The sequence below is a fragment of the Lepidochelys kempii genome, chromosome 3 (assembly GCF_965140285.1).
Source record: "Lepidochelys kempii isolate rLepKem1 chromosome 3, rLepKem1.hap1, whole genome shotgun sequence".
NCBI lineage: Eukaryota > Metazoa > Chordata > Testudines > Cheloniidae > Lepidochelys > Lepidochelys kempii.
The window spans coordinates 41,768,445-41,790,536 of NC_136382.1; the positions used below are offsets into that span (position 1 = coordinate 41,768,445).

The 22,092-nt window shown below is 42.7% G+C and overlaps 2 protein-coding genes across 12 annotated transcripts in view; both read left to right on the plus strand.

The window, feature by feature from the left end:
• The window catches only part of ARHGEF10 (Rho guanine nucleotide exchange factor 10), a 182,076-nt gene extending 177,083 nt beyond the window's left edge, over positions 1-4,993 (plus strand). For all 9 annotated transcript variants that reach the window (XM_073336206.2, XM_073336205.2, XM_073336212.2 and 6 more), the window contains one exon: positions 1,185-4,993. In XM_073336206.2, the coding sequence (XP_073192307.1) occupies positions 1,185-1,699 (515 nt within the window). In that variant the 3' untranslated portion in view covers positions 1,700-4,993. The remainder of the gene's footprint in view (positions 1-1,184) is intronic.
• A 14,685-nt stretch (positions 4,994-19,678) lies between these two features.
• Positions 19,679-22,092, plus strand: part of KBTBD11 (kelch repeat and BTB domain containing 11) — a 29,041-nt gene continuing 26,627 nt past the window's right edge. For 2 of the 3 annotated variants that reach the window (XM_073336202.2, XM_073336200.2), the window contains exon 1: positions 19,679-20,296. The gene's annotated coding sequence lies outside the window, so the exon portion shown is untranslated. Of the gene's footprint in view, positions 20,587-22,092 lie in introns of all 3 variants that reach the window. The other variant, XM_073336201.2, reaches the window with a different exon arrangement.

Here is a 22,092-nt window from a genome sequence, read left to right on the forward strand (position 1 = left end):
CACAAGGCACAGTGGGATAACCATTGGAAGCATGGAGAAAGTGGTGTGCAGCAATTGCGTCCACATGAACAATATAGACCACACTAATTCAATTTGCAGCAAATCCCAGAGTTAGCAGCAAATCTGGAGTTAGTGCATGGTGATGATCTACATCATGTGTATGCAACCATTTTCAAACTGAATCAGCTGGGTTTGATCTTCTTTAAAAGCCTTGTGTAGATATGTTAACTCTGTTTCTCTTTACAGTTTACTCATCTGAGATTTACTATATATGCATTTGTCACAGATTGACATAATCCGTCTATCTTTGGGTATCTCACAGCATTCTCTCATTCCAAATTATGCCTGGTTCTTCCTGGGGCCAGTGATCTTGTCTGAGGTACAGGCACATCTCATGATCACATCCACCCACCCAGGTGGGAGTATGTATGGCAGAATGTTGCATCTTTTCTCCCCTCTGTAGAAAGATCCACATATTTTCAAGTTATTAAAGATCTTCTGAATTTAGCCCTAACAATTTGCTTTTTGTGCCATCTTTTGACGGACCGTTTAAATCCTTCTTTTCTCCTCCAATGTCCCACAGCCTAAATCCTTTTTAAAAAAATTAAATTGATATTGTTCATTCATCATTTGTCCTATGAATGCACCACTGCAACTAGAGATCAGTGCTTACGGGCAAATCCTACCCCCTCCTCTGTGGGTGTGGAGTGCACTCCACTCCTGCACTGGAATTGATGTGTTTATACTATTCAAGAGGGGAGGAGTAGGATTAACTGAAAACCTTTCATTTTGTTGTGGAGTCTTGGAGAAAGCATGTAATGTTAAGGTAGTGACAATGCCAGTTAAAACAAGTCAGCTGAGGATTTCTCTACTCTTGCTGTTGTGAAAACAGAGTACAAAAGTATGAACTAAATGTCAATTTACTCTGCATGTCCTGCTTTTAGCAGATTTCTGTTCTAACCCAAATGCATCTTCAATGTACTGTAGTTTTTTTGTAAATTATTCCATGTTTCAGTTCAGTAAATATATGAAAAACCTGTTACGTGCTGTGTTTCTTTTGACAGGGTTATGCAAGTCTAACTGAAATGATTTGTTGTGAGAATGAGGTAGTTGAGGTGTAAAACAGTGATCCAAAATGAGTGAGATTAATATTACATAATCTTTTCTTTTTCCTTTGGCTTCAGGAAGGGGAATGGTATCCTATCATGCACATAATGGCCCAGTCAAATTCCTCGTAATGGTCACAGCTGTAAACAAGAAAAACAAAAGCAAGTCCAGAAACAGCCTGCCTCCTAACTCCGAATCTAAAGAAGATGACCAGAAAAATGTCTTGCACAATGACAGACCAAGCTCTTCCCTAAGTAACACTCAGGACACTGCAGTGTGGCTAGGCGGTTCAGTAGGATCCATTGCACAAAGAAGTGACATGTCTTCATCTTCTGGGTCCCTAACATTGTCTCATGGATCAAATTCCCTAGAACGTAGGCCGGAGGACAGCACCATTTATGAGCTCTTGAAGGATCAAAACATCTCACTCAAAAATAAAAGGCAGCGATCCAGGAAAACGAAAGCAAGTTCAGTATTAGTCATCTCTGGAGGACAAGGACATAGAAGGGTGAACAAGAAGTCCAAGCCGCAGCGACAGGATGAACTGGTATCTTCTGTGATGGTTTGGCAGATTCCGCTATTAAACATCTAAGTGACTAAAACCATGTTAAATGGTGACTTTTTACAAAGTCATTCGATTTCATTCCTAAACTCTAAATTTGTTACGATGGTTTGTCTTTTAACGGGATTTCTGATGTAATCTTACTACAGTGAATGCCAAGGACCAAACCCTGCAGCCATTATTCATATGAGCAGTCCTGTTTAATTCAATGGGATTGATCACTTGGGTAAGGGCTGCAGGATAGATTCCTAACCTATTTAGAACATCCTACCTTATTACAATATTGAAAATATTTAGCTGCTGCTGAGGGCTCTGCTAGTTAAAATATTGGGGATATATCAGACCCTTTTAAATGGTTTTAGAATCTCTACTTTATTTATATTCAAGTTTATATCTGTCATTATTATGATCTGTAGCACTTAGGAGAGGCAGGGAAGATATACCATTTCACATGCTGTTTTTTGCTTTCTTAAGTCAGCACTTTTTTCAAAAGTGATTCTTGCATGTACTGTACATTTTAACAAAGTAGCAAATATTTTGAGCAATAAATATACTAATAAAGGGTAACAGGTTAATTCCGTAATCACTATATAATATAATTCCACAAGAAAGTATATGGCTTCGACCAAAAAACTTAACAGTCAGATGGGCTAATTGTTTTGTATCTTTCAAAGCAAAAAATACGTTGTTAATTTCTAATGCTCAATATTATTAAAAAAGAATGTTGATGGGGGGAAAAAGTGTGTTAACAGCACTGGAAGATGTGATATCTATCTGTGTTGTTTACCTTTACTCTTTAGTGGAGGTCCTTGCACATGATGATTTGGAACAAACAGAAAATACACTACAGGTTGAAGATACAAAACAGATGTGCATTCTGGTTAACTTCTTGGTGCCAGTACTGGCCGTGCATTCTGTTTCTGGCAATGGGGTGTACTTCTAGCATCTAGGGTATGTTAAAAATGCCATTTTTAACAATACATTAATTTGCATTCTGTGATGGCAGTGAAGCAATTAAAACATGAAGCGGTACATGGTTACACAGTGAGTAATGCAGGGAATTAATACTGAGCCTAAATTCATCTGAATCTATCAATATCTACAGGAAGCGCACATACTAATGCAGGCATTCATCTGAAATCAATGAATGTGCACTTTAGGCATGACTACAGGCTAAAATCCACTACGTAATGTCGGTACATAGAAGGGCGTTCTAGTTCTCATCTGCAAGCAGCAGGGACATGGCGATCTCTCAGCAGTAGTCACCCCTCCTAAGCCTGCCAGAATTTCAGATGAATAGCTTCTTTTCCTAAAATGAATGCCGTACTGTAAAGACAGAGTCAGATTCTCTGCTGCACCCAGTCTTTGCTGATGGTCACAGGGCAGGGAGGGTTCAAATGGATTAGCTGGGGGCTTCTCTAGACTACATCAGCTGGTAACTAACCCCAAGGGACTGTCCACCAGCTGAGAATGTCTGGATCTTTGGCCACCTGCCCGTCCACCCTTCTGGCATATCCTGTCTCACCCACTTCCATGTCCAGGGCCAGCGTGGAAGAGAACTATTCTGGGGGAATTCTCAACTGGAAAGATCCAGGCATTTTCCAGCCAGTTTATGCCACTCCGATAGTGGTAAGGGGCCAAATTGCAAAAGAGAACCTGGCCATATATTCTCATTTAACAAGTAGAATTCTATGTTGCCTCATTAAGTTAGAGTGCAGTGGGAATTTTATTAGAATTTAGGGTGCTATAGGTCAAATTACTTTAAGGGAGGGCGTAGCCACCTCATTGGGTGTGACAATGAAACAAAGCCTCCAATTCAGAAAAGGACTGTACTGAAGCATGTTTATCTTGAATATGGATGCTTTCCGGAACTGGGCCCTAACTAGGGGATAGCCTGAGTTCTAGAAAACATAAGAGGCCATGTAAATCTATGCCTATCAAGCTTCATTTGGATGTAGTAAACTCTACAGTGCATGACCATCAGCAGAATGTAAGCATAAAATATGAGCAAAACATTTCCTAAAGCAGAATAAATGCCAAATGTTTGCATTGGCTAGAATCAAGTACACAACATAGGGTTTTGATTACCTAAATAAAGTACATATACTTCGGGACTATTTTTATTCCAGCTTGGAAAAAAAGGTTTTCACATATTTCAAATGACGTCCATCACCTCTGATATAAACTGCTTAATCTCACCAGTTAGATCTGTGTGGGCAGACCCTTGTGCCAGCGCAGAATCCCACTGACTTCAGTGGAATTCTCCACAAGCATAATGATCCACCTGTGCAAATCTGATGCTGGGTGAGGGCCTAAATTCTTATTCCATGCCCATCGCCAGGGTATCTGATTCTTTCAGTTGGGTGTTGTCCCTTGCTTATTTTATTAAAGTATTAAATTGTGATTAAAATTTAACTTCAGGATAAAAAACATATGTTGACAGGCTTTTATTCATAAACTATGTGTAACCCTTGTCCTTCTGCTTCTCCTCAAAGAGAAGAAACCAGTTCTGATTCTTCCTGGTGTCCATATTTGGAATTCCATTGCCAAGCATGCATGGCATGAAGGATTGCACCCACTGTTACACAGCTCTTTATTATTGGTAACAGTGGGCTGAGTCCACAAGCCCCCGCCATGTTGAACTGGAATTCCATGCATGGAAGATTTGCAGGATCCGCCAGCACAACTACACAACTATATATTTTAACATTTTAGGAGACAACCCCCTTATATTCTAGCCAAAATATACTTTTCTTTTGTTTATGAACAATAGAGACACAGCACAGTCATGCTCCTATGAAAGTCAATGGGAGTTTTGCTCCTGACTTCAATAGTAACAGGACTGGGCCCATGATTTATCTTTCTTTAATTATAACTTTTTGCAACTAAGCACTATTTAAGTATTACTAGGCTATGAGGCAGAGAGAAGCTTTACAGCATGTTATAAAACTATACATCAAAGTTCTAGCCAGTGACCAAACTGTATGTCCAAAGTGCTTTGTGATATACTGCTAACTTGTATTACATTAACACCAAATGCAAGCCAAAGGTACTTTTACAGTCAATAAGAAAACTTAATAGATACATTTGACTGTGTTGCTAGGTAGGTCAGATTTGGCATCTAATGTCACTTTAAGATATGGAAAAAACTTAAGAGGAAAGGGGAAATAGTGTAATCACTACAATACATTACATGTTATGTTTTTAACAAATAATATCTATGTTCTAATGTGAGCCATAACTGTGTATTTATGTCCAAAGTAAACTCAGCAAAATGTTTAATTACAAAAAAAACTGTGAATAAAAAAAATTAAACTTCAAAAATATATTTCTTTGTTAATCATTTTACCAATGGAAAACCTGAGGGCTACAATTTGTGGTGTACAGAAATATACATCAAGAAGAATGTGCATTCTTTTCAAATGGATATATGAAGGGGAAAGTAGAACATATACCTAAGAGACCAAAGAGATATATTTTTGAATTTATTCCAGCTCTAGGAATCTAGTCCCCACCAAATACATTTTCTCTGGATGCCAGATACTGAAGGCCCCGTGGGCTTTCAAAACTTGGCACAGTGTGTCTGGACCCTAATGCTGATCCACAGTAAAATTTCCACCACACTGTCCCCATGGAATAAAATGTCCAAGTCTGTAGAGCATTTGTGACAGAGCATAAAAAGTGAAATCCATTAATGAGGGAAATGAGCATGGGGAGGGAGTCAATTCATGTTAACACAGGAAATGAGTTTTCAGAGGCTGCCTGATAATTCTATTGCAGTTAATCAGCCCTAAATGGTAAATAGAAGAGTTCATGATCAGGGCTGGATTAACGCACGGGCTTTAGGGGCTGCAGCAGGTTAAGGGGGCTTTAGGGGGCTCAGGCTAAGGGGGGCCCCAGCTCAGCAGGGATCAGGCAGGCTGCCTGCATGCTGTGGCTCCATGCTGCTCCTGGAAGCGGCCAGCTGCTGGCATGTCTCTGCAGCCCCTGGTGGGGTGGGAGAGGCGGCTCCATGTGCTGCTCCCGCCCCAGCACCGTCCCCACAGCTTCCCCATTGGCAGGGAACCAGCCAATGGGATCTTTGGGGGCAGCACTTGCGGGCACGGGCAGCGCATAGAGACACGTCCCCCTCACCACAGGGGCGTGCAGAGATGTGCCAGCAGCTGGCCACTTTTGTGAGCGACGTGGGGCCATGGCATGCAGGCAGCCTGCCTGAGCCCTGCTGAGCCGCTGGCTGGGAGCCGCCTGTGGTAAGCACCTCCCAGCCAGAGCCTGAACCTCGCACCCCGCTCCTGCACCCCAACCCCCTGCCCCAGGTCAGAATCTCCTCCTGCACCCAAACTCCTTCCCAGACCCTGCACCCCAACCCCCTGCCCCAGGTCAGAATCCATTCCTGCACCAAACTCCCTCCCAGAGCCTGCATCCCTCACCCTCCCCTGCACCCCAACACTCTACCCTAGCCTGGAGTCCCCTCCTGCACCCAAACTCCCTCCCAGAAAGAAACTAATATAACAGCTGTTCTAAGTTAAGAAGTAGGCTATTTTGAATTAACTTAACTATATTCTACATGCTTTAAGACTGAAATGTAACCACAGAATGGCTTTATGTTAATTAAAAGGCAAGTTTAGTATAGCGTTAATAGCCTCGATGCCATAATTGTGATTGTTTTGTTTTAAATTAGGAAAAGGACTTGTAGGGGCCCCACAAAATATAATCACCCCCGGATCCACAGGAGAGTTCATCTGGCCCTGTTCATGATTATAGTATTTAGATTCAGCCATGAGGCTTGCATCTAGCATGCATAACTTTGTGGTACCTGGGACTGAGCCTAAGAGACTTAGTCCCTTTTGTCTTTATGTGCACTATCATGAACAAATAATAAATAATACTACGATGAGCTATTGATTCTTTGCCACAATGAATTATAACTAAAGCTTATCTTTTCATTATTGTTATACTATTCTCTTTGCAGTTGTGACAGTGCTGAGCTTTTTTCTTACTTGCTTTTCCCTCCTCTCTCTCCAAGGGCTGTAGGTATCACTGATAGTTTTCTGTGTACATTTTCCTATCATTGCTATTGTTACAGTAGAAACAATAGACCCCAAACAAAATCAGGACCCAGTAGTGCTGTGCACCATAAATACACATAGCAGGAGACAGACTCTGTTCCTAAGAGTTTACAGCTGTAGACATATGTGACCGTGGGCAAGTCCCTTATTCTATCTTTGTCTCAGTGCCCCATATATAATATATCTACAGTTGTAAACGCATTGTAGATGGGGCACAGAGACACAGAAAGAATAAGAGATTTGCCCATGGTCACATAAGAAATCTGTAGCAGAGCACAAAATTGAACCACATCTTCTGAGCCCTATTCACAAGACCATTGTTCCTTTCTTCCCTTCCAATCTGGTTTTCTTTTCTTAAACGAACACACTACTGTGAGCAAAGTGTATTTGGGTGTATGCAAAGTACACATAGGTTTGAAACGGACAGTTAATTCAAATGCTGTACAAGAATTAGTTTGAATTGCAGCACGTGACTTTGTCTGTGGAATTGATTCAGTGTTTATATGGAGATGAAGAACCCGAGTTACCAAGAGCTTAAATTACTTACCCAAAGCTACACAGTGTGTCAGACAGTGAATGCAGATTAAAACCCAGGCCTGACTCCCGGGTCCATGATTAGCCCTCTAGACCAAGCTGCCTACATGGCTGTAAAAGTACCTCACCTTCCCAGGGATCATGTAGATTCTGTTTCTAAAACTCGACCTGACTGTTGATAGGAGCTTAAGATAGTGTACATCACCTAGGGTCTGAGGAACCCGGGCATCTTATGCCATAGCACAAAATGCTAGCATTAAGTCACTTCATCATCCAGGTTTAGGAGTTTTCAGCAGCTGTATTGGTTAATCCTGCCTCCCTCAAATGTGAAACACGTATCTGTGATCAGTTTGTCCGCTATTTGATGCGAGAGAACTAGCTTGAGATCTTCAGGTGGCTTCAGTTTCTTCTGCTCCCTCTTATTTACACTTGCTGAATATAGCATTTTCTTCAAAGGCATGCTTAGCAACCAGAGAACTGCCTCTGCCAGCAATATCCTCCTTTCACTTCTTGTCTTGTCCCTTGGAAGCTAGCTAGCTAGTGTTGTTGGTACCCAACAGGAGGAGAAAATCAAAATACTGTAATGATGGCAATGAAACTCAGGCCTCAGATTAAGGCATCTCAGTACTGACTAGGCATCTGAAGTCTTAATAACTGACTCTGTTTCGAAATCAACAAGGTGGACGCACACACACACAAAATCCAAGAGGGATTGGAATTGTTCATTTCTGAGCATAAATTCACTCTAGTTGGTATTACTGAAACCTAGTGGGATGATTCCCAAGCTTAGAATGTTAAAATTAATGGTTGCAACCTATTTAGAAAGGATTGAGTGGGCAAAAGAGGAGGGGGAGTGGCTCTCTCTCTCTCAAAAACGTCAAATGCCGTCAAAAACGCCATTACCTGTTTCCGAATCACTGATAGCTAAGAAGGAAATTATCTTGAAATCATATGGGTCAATATGCTAACAGATAAAGCACAAGATAGGGTGTTGGTGTCTACTACAAACCACCAAATCACACTAGGGAACAGGTTGACCTATCTATAAAGTGTAGGGGGGAAAAGCTCTGTGATCATGGGGGACGTCAATTTGGAGGACCTACGCTGGAGACCTCTTGCTGCTGTTACTAAAACATCCCTGGACTTTCTAAATATTATATATGATGAATTCCTAGCTCAAAAAGTTGCATACAACACAGGGGAATTCGATATTAGCTCTTGTCTTGACAGATAAAAAGGAACTGATCACAGAACTAAAAGTTAATGATCATTTAGGTACAAGTGATTATGGCTTGATCACATTTATAATATGAAAATACAGTCAAGTCCAGACCAGTAATATATATACTTGGTGCTTTAAAAGGGCCAATTTCACAAAACTGAAAACAATTATGAGCCAAAACACCTGAGAGGAAGAATTTAATCCGAAAAATGTGAGTAATAACTGGGAGTTTTTAAAGAACATTTTATTAGACGCTGTGATAGGCTGCTGGGCAACAGCAGCTGTACCAGCAGTCTGATCACTGGACCACCAATTAAATCAGCCCAGAGTTAACCGGAGGGGCAATGCTGTGCCTGACTGATAGATTGGAGATAGACGAAAGATTTTTTTTTTTAATTAAAAAAAAAAGTTATCTTTATTCTTCATTTTAAACTAGTATGCTAATCAATTACACAAATAATTTCATTGCATTACCTCTTTCTCAAGGAATTCTCTACCTTGTGCCATGAGGTAATGTCACCGATAACAAGAGGAATTTTTTTGTTTTTTTAGCAGATAGACTGAAGAGATACAAAGCTAACAAATCTATTACCCCAGAAAGCTGAAAGGCGCAGGGAAGATGTGCTTGGAGGAGGCAGGCTTTTGTGAGTCAGAGCCAGAACCAGGAAAGATTTCTCAGAGAGAAGATATGGGCTGTCTCCCCCATCCTTGGCAGAGAGAGATAGAAAGTGTATGCTATTGTAAATACTGAGCAGCACAAGATTGTAAAGGTGGTGGGGAGAACACTATAAATAAATTACACAAGGTGTTTGAGAAGGAGACGGTCTCTGAGGGGTCTGAGGCTAGAAAAGAGACAGGAGTTGGATGCAGCCCTGTCTCATATGCCCTAAAAGCCACAATCCAGAAAGAAAGCCACAGTGGTTTAAAAAATGACCTTGTTTAAAGAGGAAGTGATGGCATCTATTAAAAAAACAACAACAACAACAAAAAACACCACCATAACAAATGGAAGAAAGGGGAAGTTGATAATAATGAATATAAATCAGAAGTTAGGAATTGTAGAACATTGATAAGGGAAGTAAAGGAACATATGGAGAAATCTCTCTGACCAGCAGAGTTAAGGACAATAAGTAAGCATTTTTAAGTATATTAGGAACAAACAAACAAACCAAAAATCCTAACAATGGCATTGGTCCATTACTAAATAAAAATTGTAGAATTATCATTAATAATGCAGAAAAAGGTATATGTGTTCAATAAATATTTGTGTATTTGGAGGGAAAAGATGATGTGATGTGACTTTCCACTGCACTAGTATCTCAGGATACTGTTCAACAGCAACTAATAAAGTTAAACATTTTTAAATCAGCAAGTCTGGATAACTTGCATCCAAGAGTTTGAAAAGTGCTGGCCAGACCTCATTAGACTGTTGATTTTCAATAATTCTTGGAACACTGGGGAAGCTCCAGAAGACTGGAAAAAAGCTAGTGCTGTGCCAATATTTTAAAAAGGTAAATGGGGTGACCTGGTTAATTATAGGCCTGATGTTGATCCCAGGCAAGATAATGAAGCGGCTGATATGGAACTTGTTAATAAAGAATTAAAGGAGGATAATATAATAAATACATATCAACATGGATGTATGGAAAATAGCTCTTGACAAACTAACCTGATATATTTTTTGATGAGTTTACAAGTTTGGTTGTTAAAGGTAATAATGCTGGACTTTTGTAAGGCTTTTGCAATAATACTTGGACTTTTGTAAGGCATTTGACTTGGTGCCACATGACATTTTTATTAAAAATCTAGAACAATATAAAATTAACATGACACACATTATATGGATTAAAAGTTGGCTAACTGATAAATCTTAAAATGTAATTGTAAATGGGGAATCATCATTGAATGGTTGTTTCTAGTGGGATTCTGCAGAGATCATTTCTTGGCCCTGTGCTAGTTAACATTTTAACAATGATCTGGAAGAAAACATAAAATTATCAATGGTAAAGTTTGCAGATGACACAAAAATTGGGGAGTGGGTAAATAATGAGGAGGACAGGTCATTGATTCAGAGTGATCTGGATTGCTTGATAAACTAGGTTCAAGTGAACAATATGCATTTTAATACAGTTAAATGTACCTATTTAGGAACAGAGAATGTAGGCAATACTTATAGAATGGGGGACTCTATCCTGGAAAGCAGTGACTCTGAAAAAGATTTGAGGGTCATGGTGGATAATCAGATGAACATGAGCTCCTAGTTCAACATCATGGCCAAAAGGGTTGAATACATATGCAGGGGAATCTTGAGTAAGAGCAGAGAGGTTATTTTATCTATGTGTTGGCACTGGTGTGACCACTGCTGAAATGTTGTGTTGAATTTTGGTATCCACAATTCAAGAAGGATGTTGATAAATTTGACAGGGTTCAGAGAAGCACCAGGAGAATGATTAAAGGATTATAAAACATGCTTTGTAGTTATAGACTCAAGGAGCTCAATCTATTTAACTTAACAAAGAGAAGGTTATGGAGTGATTTGATCAGTCTACAAGTACCTACATGGGGAAAAAATGATTGATAATGGACTCTTCAATCTAACTGACAAAGATATATACGACCCAATGGCTAGAAGCTGAAGCAAAACAAATTCAGACTGGAAATGCGTACATTTTTGACAGTGAGGAATAATTTACCAAGGGTTGTGGTCAATTCTCCATCGCTTTTATGATGTGGTCAATTCTCCATCAATTTTAAAACCAAGACTGGGTGTTTTTCTAGAAGCTATGTTCTTGGAATTGTTTTGGGGAAGTCCCATTGCCCGCGTTATACAGGAGGTCAGACTAGATGATCACAGTGGTCCCTTCTGGCCTTGGAATCTATGACTAAACCTGAGGCACTGTTAAGTGCCTTGGCCAGACTCCATGAGCTGCTCTGTAAAGGAGCTTAGGCATATGTGGCATGACCTTCAAAAGGTATATATAAAGAGAACCCTTTCCTCCAGCAAAAGGTGCCTCGATTGCAGAGCTGCAGGCCTATACTCCTATGGAATGTGGCCTCTGATATCCCAGAGGTAATCATGAGCTTTCTTAATACATCTGCTAGCCCTAAAGATGAGGAAGAAGACATTAAGGTAAATTCAAACCTTTGAGGTGAAGAGAATTGTGAGATAACTCATTAGGGAGGCCAGAATTTTAAGGTATTTAGACTACTAAACACCTCTTGGGATTTTCAAACATGCCTAGGTGCCTAATTCCCATTTGGGTCTGCATCTTTAAGTGCATAAATACCTTTTAAAATCTGACCCTAAGTCTTTAAATCCTTCTCAAGATACAACTTAGTTATAAGGTTAACTAACTTACACTCTGTCTTTCAGAGAACTGTCACTGCAGATCCTGACTCTAGGAGTCTATGCCTTTGCACCTCGAGTATCCGAGCCATCTTAAATGTCAGTACACCTGGGGTGAATGCACACTGACCCACAGATCCAAACCTCCCAGTGGTAGTTGTAAAAGGCCTTACCATTGATTCCCACTGTTCCCATTTTTTTGCCTGCACTGCAGGTCACAGAACAGTCCTTACAATCCAACTCAGATGCCTTTTTAAGGTAATTTTTTTTCATGTTTTCTTTCCAAAAAGACTTTTGCACAGGCTTGTGTGTACCATTGAGGATGATTCCTCATCAAGGACTGACCAAGACTGGTATGTGCAACAACTTTGCCATTAACACTCTTGGGGGCAGATTCTGAAACCCTTAATTCCAATGAAGAGCAATTTACACCATGGTTGCTGCCACTGAAATGAGTCTGAGTAAGGATCTCTCAGTCTGGCCCTTGGTGATTATCTACCAAGCTATTCATGAAGAGGAAGTTTCATTAGACAATTAACTTATATATATTCACAACCAGGTTGGTTTTCTTGGAGAAGGAAATTATAGTTATGGATTTTTGTAGAAGAAATGAGTAGAAAAAGGATTCCAGGGACAGTTATGATGGGGGAGGAATCTTGGATGGATAATTTCATATTGAAAAGTAGGGAAGAGGAAGAAAGGAGGGCAGGTGGTTATTTTTAATTTTTTAAATAAGCTTTGGAATGATTTGAAAATAAAAGCTGGCAGGTTTGAGATGTATTTTACCTGATTCAGTCAACTGTAGAAAATAATACCCTCCACTTGTCTTTCGCCTGGCAATTTATATCTCAAAGGTTATAACTGTATTAATTAAAATATGGTCTACCTGTTTTATTTTTTAGGTTAAGGAGGGGTGGTAGTTATATAACCCAACATGGCGTTCCAGTCTCATGTCATGCATGTTTTTCTTAAATCAATATTAATGTCCACGTCTCTAGCATTCTATGGTTTCGGTTTCACAAAAAATATGAAACCCAACATTGGAAAAAGTCTTTCTTGAGCTACATTTCCCCTCCATCTGCTGGAGCTAGATCTGTCACAAGATGCTAACGCTTGTACACACAACACTTGCCCTTGTCTTTTCATTCTGCTAATTTAGGTCTGTCACATGGCTGCATGAAATTCAGTAAACCAGAAGGCTAAAAAGCAGATCAGCTGAGGTGGGTATGAAGTGTAGACTTCTGAAAATATAACCACGTCACTTACCTATATGATCTAGAAGATGTATAAATTTTGCAAAGAGATTTAAGATTTTAATTTAGCTGTGCAACAGAAATAGAACAAGCCGATTCTTTGTGTCTGGCAACATTACACTTGTGATGCTCAGTAATGGAAAAAAGCATGGCAAACCCTGGATGGTGTTGTGTTAGAACATCTTGGAGCTTTTCAGACAAGGGTCTACAGCTTTCAAATTGGAAGAAGAAAAGAAAGAAGAAGGAATTGTTTATTTTAACTTCACTTTGGCTCCTGGCAGTGGAGCAGACACTTCAGAGGCCAGCATTGTCAAATCTTGTCACCATTATCCTGCGCCTACTCCTATATGTATGTACAAGGAAAATGTGTTTGATTCACCTCTGTCAGTTCCAGAATTATGAAGCATGAAGAGGGTCAAAATGCTGATATGTTAATGTAGGTTGTACATTTAGGTACCTGAAATACCAAAGAGCAGCCTACAACTGCTGTAAGTCTGTCTGATAAGGGGTAAATGTCTAATATTTAGATACACCAGCTAACAATTGTGCTTAGCAGCAGCTTTGTATGAATTCTCTTGCCCGTTTGTTATATAGGTGTTATAGAGCTTGTATCTCCTAGGAAACACATTTCACCTCACAAATAGAGGAGATAATACCTATTAAGATGGATCCTGGCACAGGGGGCTTATGAGGCTGAGTGGAGGCTTTTGATGAGAAACTGCCTTAGACAAGGATTGTAGCCTGTTAAGTTTTAGTCACTAGGATATGTGTTGTACTTTTTTTTTATTTCTGTTTCTATTATCCTTGCTTCGTATCACTTGAATCTCTGTTCTTTATTAATAAACTCATTCTTGGGTTTACTATGAATTCCTCGCAGTGCAATATATTAAAGCATGCATCCTCAGCTGAGCTAACAGGCTGGCGTGAGCACTGTCTCTCCGACACACCGTTTAGCAGCAGCAAACCTCTCTCTCCCTGAGGCCAAGGGGTTAACAAGGTGACTTACAGTTCCGGATGCTCTGAGAAAGCACCACAAGGCGGATACATTTTCTTCCATTTCTCACCTGAAATGTGTCTTTATACTAGGGACATGTTCTGATACTAAGGGTTTTCTGAGCCCATTGTATTCATTCATTTATTTTTCAGGGCTTGATCTGGCTATGTACAGAGGCCCAGATCCTCACAAATATTTAGGTATGTAACTCGCAGTAATGTCAACAGGAGTTAGGTTGCATAAATACTTATGAGCATCTGGGACTGGGTACCTCTGGGAGATGCTATGTGGGAGTTTAAGATTCCAAGTTACTCACCAAGTACCTTGCAGAACTGGGCCCAAAGTTACTTGGTTCACCTGCATATGATCCTCATGCACAGGCACCAAATTTTGCACTGCTCCATGTGTGACATGAGCATAAATATCAGCTTATGGTCAATACAAGCAGCAGTAGACATAGGCATGAAACTGTATGAAACTTGGCAGCTATGGAGCCTGGATGCATGCTGGAGGGTGTCAGGGTAGATGAGTGAGTGCTTGGTAGTGTGTCTGGGACCACAGACACCAACTTTCTGATTTCCCCGGGGGTGCTGGACCCCCGCTTCACCCCAGGCCCGGCCCCCACCCCACCGCTTCCCCCAAGACCCACCCCTGCCCCACCTCTACCCATCCCCGCTCTGCCCTCACCCTCCTCTTCCTGCACCCACTCTGCCCCTGCCCCGCCTCTTCCCATCCCATTCTGCCCCCTCCCCCGAGTGCACACCGCCCTCCTCTGCCTCTTCCTGCCCCCGCTCTTCCCCTCCCCCAGCGCTTCCTGCCTGCTGCTGAACAGCTGATCAGTGGTGGGCAGGAGGTGCTGGGGGGGAGGGTAGGAGCAGATTGGTGGGGCCCACTGGTGAGTGCTGAGCATCCACTATTCTTTTTCTGTGGGTGTTCCAGCCCCAGAGCACCCACGGAGTCAGTGCCTATGGCTGGGATCAATAGGTGCTAGAGGGTGCGGGTACTGGGTGTCTGGAGGGAAGCAGGGTGGGGGACTTCTGCGGGAGACAAAAGCTAGTACTTGGCTCCTAACCGACTGTCTCTATCACCACTGCTGCCTCCTCTTCTGCTTGCCTTTATGGCTGCTGTCTGATTGCTCCTTCCCTATGCAGATCCAGCAGTCCCCAAAGTAGTTCCAGGTGGCCAGCAGTTTCAAGTCATTCCTGCAGCCCCACTGAATGCTTGACCTACCCCAGCTGGGCTACATGATGACATGACAGAGCTATTACATGCATGTGTGTCATATGAACTGTGTGATACTTGGCAACCCTTATATGCAGTGTAGTGGTCAAAAATAAAGAAACAAACAAACGTATTGCTGCAGGGTGGAATGACTGAAATATCAACCGCTGTTTTGGCAAATAACCTTAATTGGTGCTAATATCATGTTGGAAAAGTGCAGCTGCAATGCAGCAGCTGGAAACCCTCATGGCCTCATTGGTAGGCTTCCAATACATTTATCAATCTACTGTATTATCCTCGGTTTCCTTCTGGTGCAAGGATGCTGATCCTGGAAGTGTGCCCATCCACTGGTGCCCAAGGTCTCCAACATCACCCGCAGTTCTATTGAAAAGAAAAGGTTGGTTAGTGGGTCAGCCTTTCCCTCTGAGGTAACCTTCCACAAGGCAGAACTGGGACCTGTTACCGAATTTACATAGGGTGACATTCTCCCCTGTACAGAGGGGCAGCACAAAGTCTATGCACCTCTTAAGTCTGTGAGAATCGTAGCTAAGACCTATGTGCACAGTGACACACTGGAACATGGTGTAACTGTTGTACGTGAAGAGAAGCTCAGTGAACACAGCATTGCTTAAAAATCATCATGTAACAAGCATGAGCCAGATGGATCATATGTGATCTGGTTGGTACAGTCACATAACTCTTAGTGGGAAGGGGAGTCAAACATATATATTGAGGGAAGGCAACACACCATATATGAAAAGTGGGGTAAGGTTTATAAAAAAGAAAATAACTCCCAAGTGTCTGAGTTTTTGCATTAGTTATTGGGTTTCAGTCTGAACGTGAGATATACACCACTGAACAATATCAGGAAGGAGATTAGTTCATGACGTCAAGTGACAAGAATTATTTTTGGCAGGCTTTTATGCATCTGTTTATGTTATATGGAAGCATCTTTCAGTGAGCTGGGAATAAATTGCAACACTTAAATAATGTAAAGGATCTGGATTAGACAAAAACCAGAACATGAAGAATTTGGCTCAAAACTCTAACCATCTCCACATCCTATTATATTAAATTATTGCAGGGGACTTTCCATGGCATATTATTATTTATTTTAGTGGCATTGAAAAGTGTGCTTGGTGTCTCCTAGTACAGATGAATGGTAAGATCCCTGCCTACTAGTAATGTTCCAGTCCAGCAAAGCACTTAAGTACATGCATAACTTTAAACACGAACAGGAGCAGTGCCATTGATTTCAAGGGCTTAAAGTCATACATACATGTAAGTGCTTTTCTGGACTACGGCCTAATATCAGACATGACACAATAAAGGTTGTAAAAGACAGTGGGTAGTGGAGAGGTAGGGAAGATGGGGCAACATGACTAAGAGGATATTGCTACTAAGCCACCATGATACAGCATGATGGAGCTAAAAAATTATATCAATAGATAGAATGGAGGAAGTGAGTCTCCAGGAGGGATTTAAGAGAGGGGAATATAGTAGCTTTGAAAATCAGCTCCTGAAGGGCCTTCCAGTGGAAAGGAACAGCATCATAGGCAGTTGTGGAAGAAACAGACAAACCAGGGTAGTGTCGCTTTTGGAGCTGAGTGGGTGAGAAACAAAAGTAATAAGAGAGAAAGCCAGCAGGATACACGATGATATTGGTATTATTCTAAAATATCTAGACATCATTCATGGATCAGCAGGTTTCTGAAAACAAAATCATTGTAGTCATGTGTGTAGCACTGTGCACTGTCTTGATAGGAGTCATGTTAGCCCTTGCAGTAGGGTGCCATCTATGTAAGTAACACTGACTTCATTGGGAGGAGGCTGAGCCTCAATGTCTAATTGGATGTCTAATTGGATTTTAGTAGGAAACAGGAAAAAGTTAGAGATGAGCCAGATCTGAAGCCCTGATTACTAGTTTCAACTTTGGAGACTTGGATAAAATTGGACCCAGATCCAAATCAGAGCAAAATCAAAACCACCAGGCTTTTGCCAAACTCTTAAGTAAATACATTCTCAGCTGGCGTAAGTCGGAGTAGCCTAAAAGATCTGGGTTGAAGTCTTTCGTATTTGTTTTTTGTAGAAAGGGGGGAATGGTACCACAGAAGTGGCTGTCCTCCCTACCAGCCTGGGAGTGGGTAGATCTAGGGACACCATCTGGCACAAATTTAAGACATTTCTCCAATGCTGTAGACACCTTGGGCTCGTAGACACCACCAATGCACCCAAAGGGTGTTTCCTCCTATTTTTATATAACATACAGGTCAGGATATGTTATATAAATGTTGACATTAAAATAAATGAAAAATGGAGGTGACTAAACAGGGGCATGTGGAGAATCCATTTTGCATTTTGGTTTCAGGAAGCCATTTTCTCTCCCCATTGATATATTCAGAGAGCTAAATCCTGTATTTTATTCACAAAATTATCTGTTGTGTCATGTAATCTCAAACATCATCTTTCATAGACTGCATCATCCACTTGTGCTAGAAGCTATGTAAATGTATTAGGCCCTTTGTTAATTCTCTCATCACCCCAACTTACCTTCTCTTTGACTAGGTCACTTTCAGATAAATGGGAGATCACTTACATGTCTTTCAGAAGAAGTTTTGCAAGTATTTGTGTACTGAATATCTAATCTAAAGTTTTAAGGGAAGTTCGCAGGACAGGTTGCCTGTATAAAATTTTATTTTTTACACTTCAGGGTAATATAGTTGGGGAAATTTGAGGATCCATAACAGTGTATTTGTATGAATACTGGAGGATCCATACAACTCCTGTAAGAGCAAGTCTACACTACAAAATTAAGTCAGCCTAAATTATGTCAATGTACAGCCACCACCGTAATGAAATTGCTTTTGCAAGTCCACGCTATGCTCCTTGTGTTGATGGTGTGCACCCCCACTAGGAGCACTGTCAGGGTGGGGCATTGTGGGACAACTTCTGAAAGGTAGCAACACTCACTGTAAGGGTATGTCTACACTACGAAATTAGGTTGAATTTATAGAAGGCGTTTTTTTAGAAATCGTTTTTACATATTCGAATGTGTGTGTCCCCACAGAAAATGCTCTAAGTGCATTAACTCGGCGGAGTGCTTCCATAGTACCGAGGCAGGAGTCGACTTCCGGAGTGTTGTACTGTGGGTAGCTATCCCACAGTTCCTGCAGTCTCCGGAAATGAGATTCAGAAGTTCGCAGTTCTTTTCCTGTCTACCTGGCCAGTGCATCTGAGTTGAGAGTACTGTCCAGAGCGGTCACAATGGAGCACTCTGGGATAGCTCCCGGAGGCCAACACCACCAAATTGTGTCCACAGTACCCCAAATTCGACCCGGCAAGGCCAATTTAAGCGCTAATCCACTTGTCCGGGGTGGAGTAAGGAAATCGATTTTAAGAGCCCTTTAAGTTGAAAAAAAGGGCTTCATCGTGTGGACGGGTGCAAGTTTACATCGATTTAATGCTGCTAAATTTGACCTAAAGTCCTAGTGTAGACCAGGGCTTAGCAACACAGTCTACCATCACACTGTGTTGAGCTAACTAACTACATCGACCTAAGCACTACTCCTCTCACAGAGGTGGAGTTAAGCCGGTGTAGTGGGCAAGTGACATCGGTGGGAGCTGCCTAGATGCTGCGTTAGTGTAGATGCTAACAGTTAGGTTGACCGAAGCTGTCTTTTGGATGAATGCAGCTGGAAGCACAACTTGGCCATGAAGGAAGGTCCCTCAACACTTCCAGGATCAGCATCCTGGCACCAGGAGGAAACTGAGGATAATACAGTCGTTTGAGAAATGCATGGGAACCCTACCACTGGACCACGAGGGTGTCCAGCTGCTGCTGACAAGCCACTGCATTGCAGCTGCACTTTGCCGGCCTGATCTGATGCTCAGCCCCCATTAAGGTTACATACCGAAAGAGCGGTTGACACTTGAATCCCTCCACTCTGCAGCAACAGGTTCGTTTGTTTTCTGACCACTAATGAGAACAAATAGGTGCAGGGCGGGGGTCACTTGTAACCATTAGATGTTAAGTGCAGATTAGCCACAATGCCGGGGTTATAGGCCACTGAAGATGAATGAGCCATGATTTAGCGGGAGGGGACACTGGAAATGTAAGCAAACGCCTAATCGCTCCCCTAGGAAAGCAGACCTGTCCAGCCGGGCAGCCGAACAAAGGCGCATCAAGAAGATAAAGAGGCCGAAGCGGAGGGCTGCAGCGCGGGGCCCCGAGCGCCGCTCTTTGTGTGTGCACGGGGCGTGTAGGTGGGCTCACACAAAGGACTCCCCAGCCCCTTTTGAATCCAAACCTCTGACCCTCCCGCGAACGGGGCGATCACGCCGGCGGGTGGCCGTGTAGCCATTTGCACGGCGCGCCCCGCACCCCGGCGCTCCCGCCCCGCGCGCGCACACCACCCACACACACACACCACACACGCCACACACACACTCCCGCACTCGGGCAGAGCCGCGCGCGCAGGCAGCCCCAGCCGGGCGGAGACGTGCAGATCCGCGGTGCGTGCACACGGGGCCGGAGCGGCAGCGGCACCTCACCCACCGATCCGCTCCCGGCCCTGCCGGCGGCTAGCTCCAGAGCGCGGGGAGCGCAGCGGAGAGCCGGCTGCCGTGTCTATCCCCCGGGCGCTTGCAAATTCGACCCCCCCCGCCCCCCGCCGCGGCCGGAGCAGGACACCGCAGGGAGGGCGCAGGGATGCCTCCTGCCACGGCCTGGCACTCGGCCGGCCCGCGCCGTTGTCTGGCTCACTGAAGCGAGGCGAGGTGGAGGTGCGGTTGGGACTGACTGGCGCAGGGCCGCAGGAAGCGCCTTGTCCCGCCGCTGAACCTGACCAGATCCGCTGCTGCAGCTGGGACCGGGTCGAGGCAGCCCCCCCCCCCCCCAGTTCCCCACCCCCGCCAAGGCACTGGACACGCGGAACCAACCTTCCCGGAGAGCCGAGGCGCTAACGTGACACTCTCCCCGCTGCCCGGAGGTAAGCGCTTGGCTAGCCCTGTGTTGCACAGCCCCGCCACGCAAAGGCGTCCCATCCCCAGGCCATGGCAGCTGCCCCGTTCAGGTGGAGAGCCCAAGCGGCCCTTGCTGGCGAGTCAAACCTACTGGTTGTCCTCAGGAACGGAAATGCAGCCCCCTGGGGCTGGGTTTGGCAGCTTCTCGGCGGCCCTGGTTCTCTGCCCCCCCCCAGTCCAGCGGATTTCTTGAGGCTGGATGGAGAACTTAATTCCCCGCGAAGTGTTGATGGGGCACTTGCTCTAAGGATCTCAGGTAGGAGCAAACTGTTCACGGAGTGGGAATTAAAGGCATGTCCTCTATGTCTGCTGTGCAGGATCCTCTGAGACTTTTTATTTAAAAAAAAATCCATCACAACGCAACAGTTAATTGAGAGACAACCTTGTGACTTTGTTCCTAAATTTGTTTTTTTTTTTAAAGCACCCGACAACAAGCTAAGTGTGTTTATTAATGGAGATTTGGAACTCTGTCCGTTTTAATCATGCTTTTCTCTTCTGTCAATCCTGATTAATCCAGTTCACTGCCTACCCTGTATAGCACGGCCGCAGCAGCACTGAGCATGCTCCCATATGGAGAGGCATATTTTCTTGTCTCTTCTCCGGCTCTCCCGTAGTAAGCCACATTAAGATCCGACCCTCCCCCCCCCCCCCTTTTCCTTTTTGCCTTTACTCCTGCTGACCTATTAGAAATCTGAATGACTCAGCACCTTTACGGTCATGTTTAAGCCTGTTTAACAGCAGCATAATAGTAGATTCCCTCATTCATTTTTACTGAACAGTTGCCCAACCTACTGAAAATCACATGAATGGTACAAGCCTTCGGTATGCGTACACATGTTACTTAACATCATGGCAGGTAACGCCTCAGGAAGAATTCTACAGAATTTAATAGAGTTGAAACCAATTGGGTTTTCTAAATTTTACTCTTAAAAACATATAGAACAGAACAAAAAGCAATACACTTTATTTAAATTATAAATTAAACTAATATTAGGAGTCTTTAAAACTACAGAAAGGTTATGATTGTAACTTAATTCAGTAGGGCTTTTCCACAGTGGCATGCAAAGGCAGGAATACAGATCAATGTATATATCCTTTTCTCTGTCTCATCTGTCTACAAAGCTAAAGGACTCTTGCTATTTCACAAATTGACAATGTCCCAAAAGAAATAAATGAAATATTTACTGTAAGAAAATCTTCATTGGCATTTATTAAGACATATTTATTCCATGGTTTAGGTGGCCAATATATCCCTCTTCCTGCCAGTAAAATTCTTCCAATTCTTCCCTTGCCTTCTCAGATAGCATTTATTCATTCTTTAATTAGGAAATCCTAATGCATGTCAATGGGGCCCTCCAGCTGTCCAATACTAATGGTGTCCTATGATAGGAAGCCCTCATAAGAAAAAAGGTATTGGAACCCCATCTTGCCAGCCCTCTCTGATGTAAGTAAATGTTCCTACTGTGAATAGTGCTACTGAAGGCAATGGTTACACTCGTGAGTTAATGGGTACGGGTGGTGGAACTGGGTCTTGGCATTGTGAAAAGATGGGTTCCTTTAACAAACCCTTTTCTTCTGCAAGTTTATTATTCACATGACTTTCCCATATAAAAACAACAACAAAAACCAAATAAAAATAGGTTTCAGAGCAGCAGCCGTGTTAGTCTGTCTCCGCAAAAAGAACAGGAGTCCTTGTGGCACCTTAGAGACTAACGAAAGCTTATGCTCAAATAAATTTGTTAGTCTCTAAGATGCCACAAGG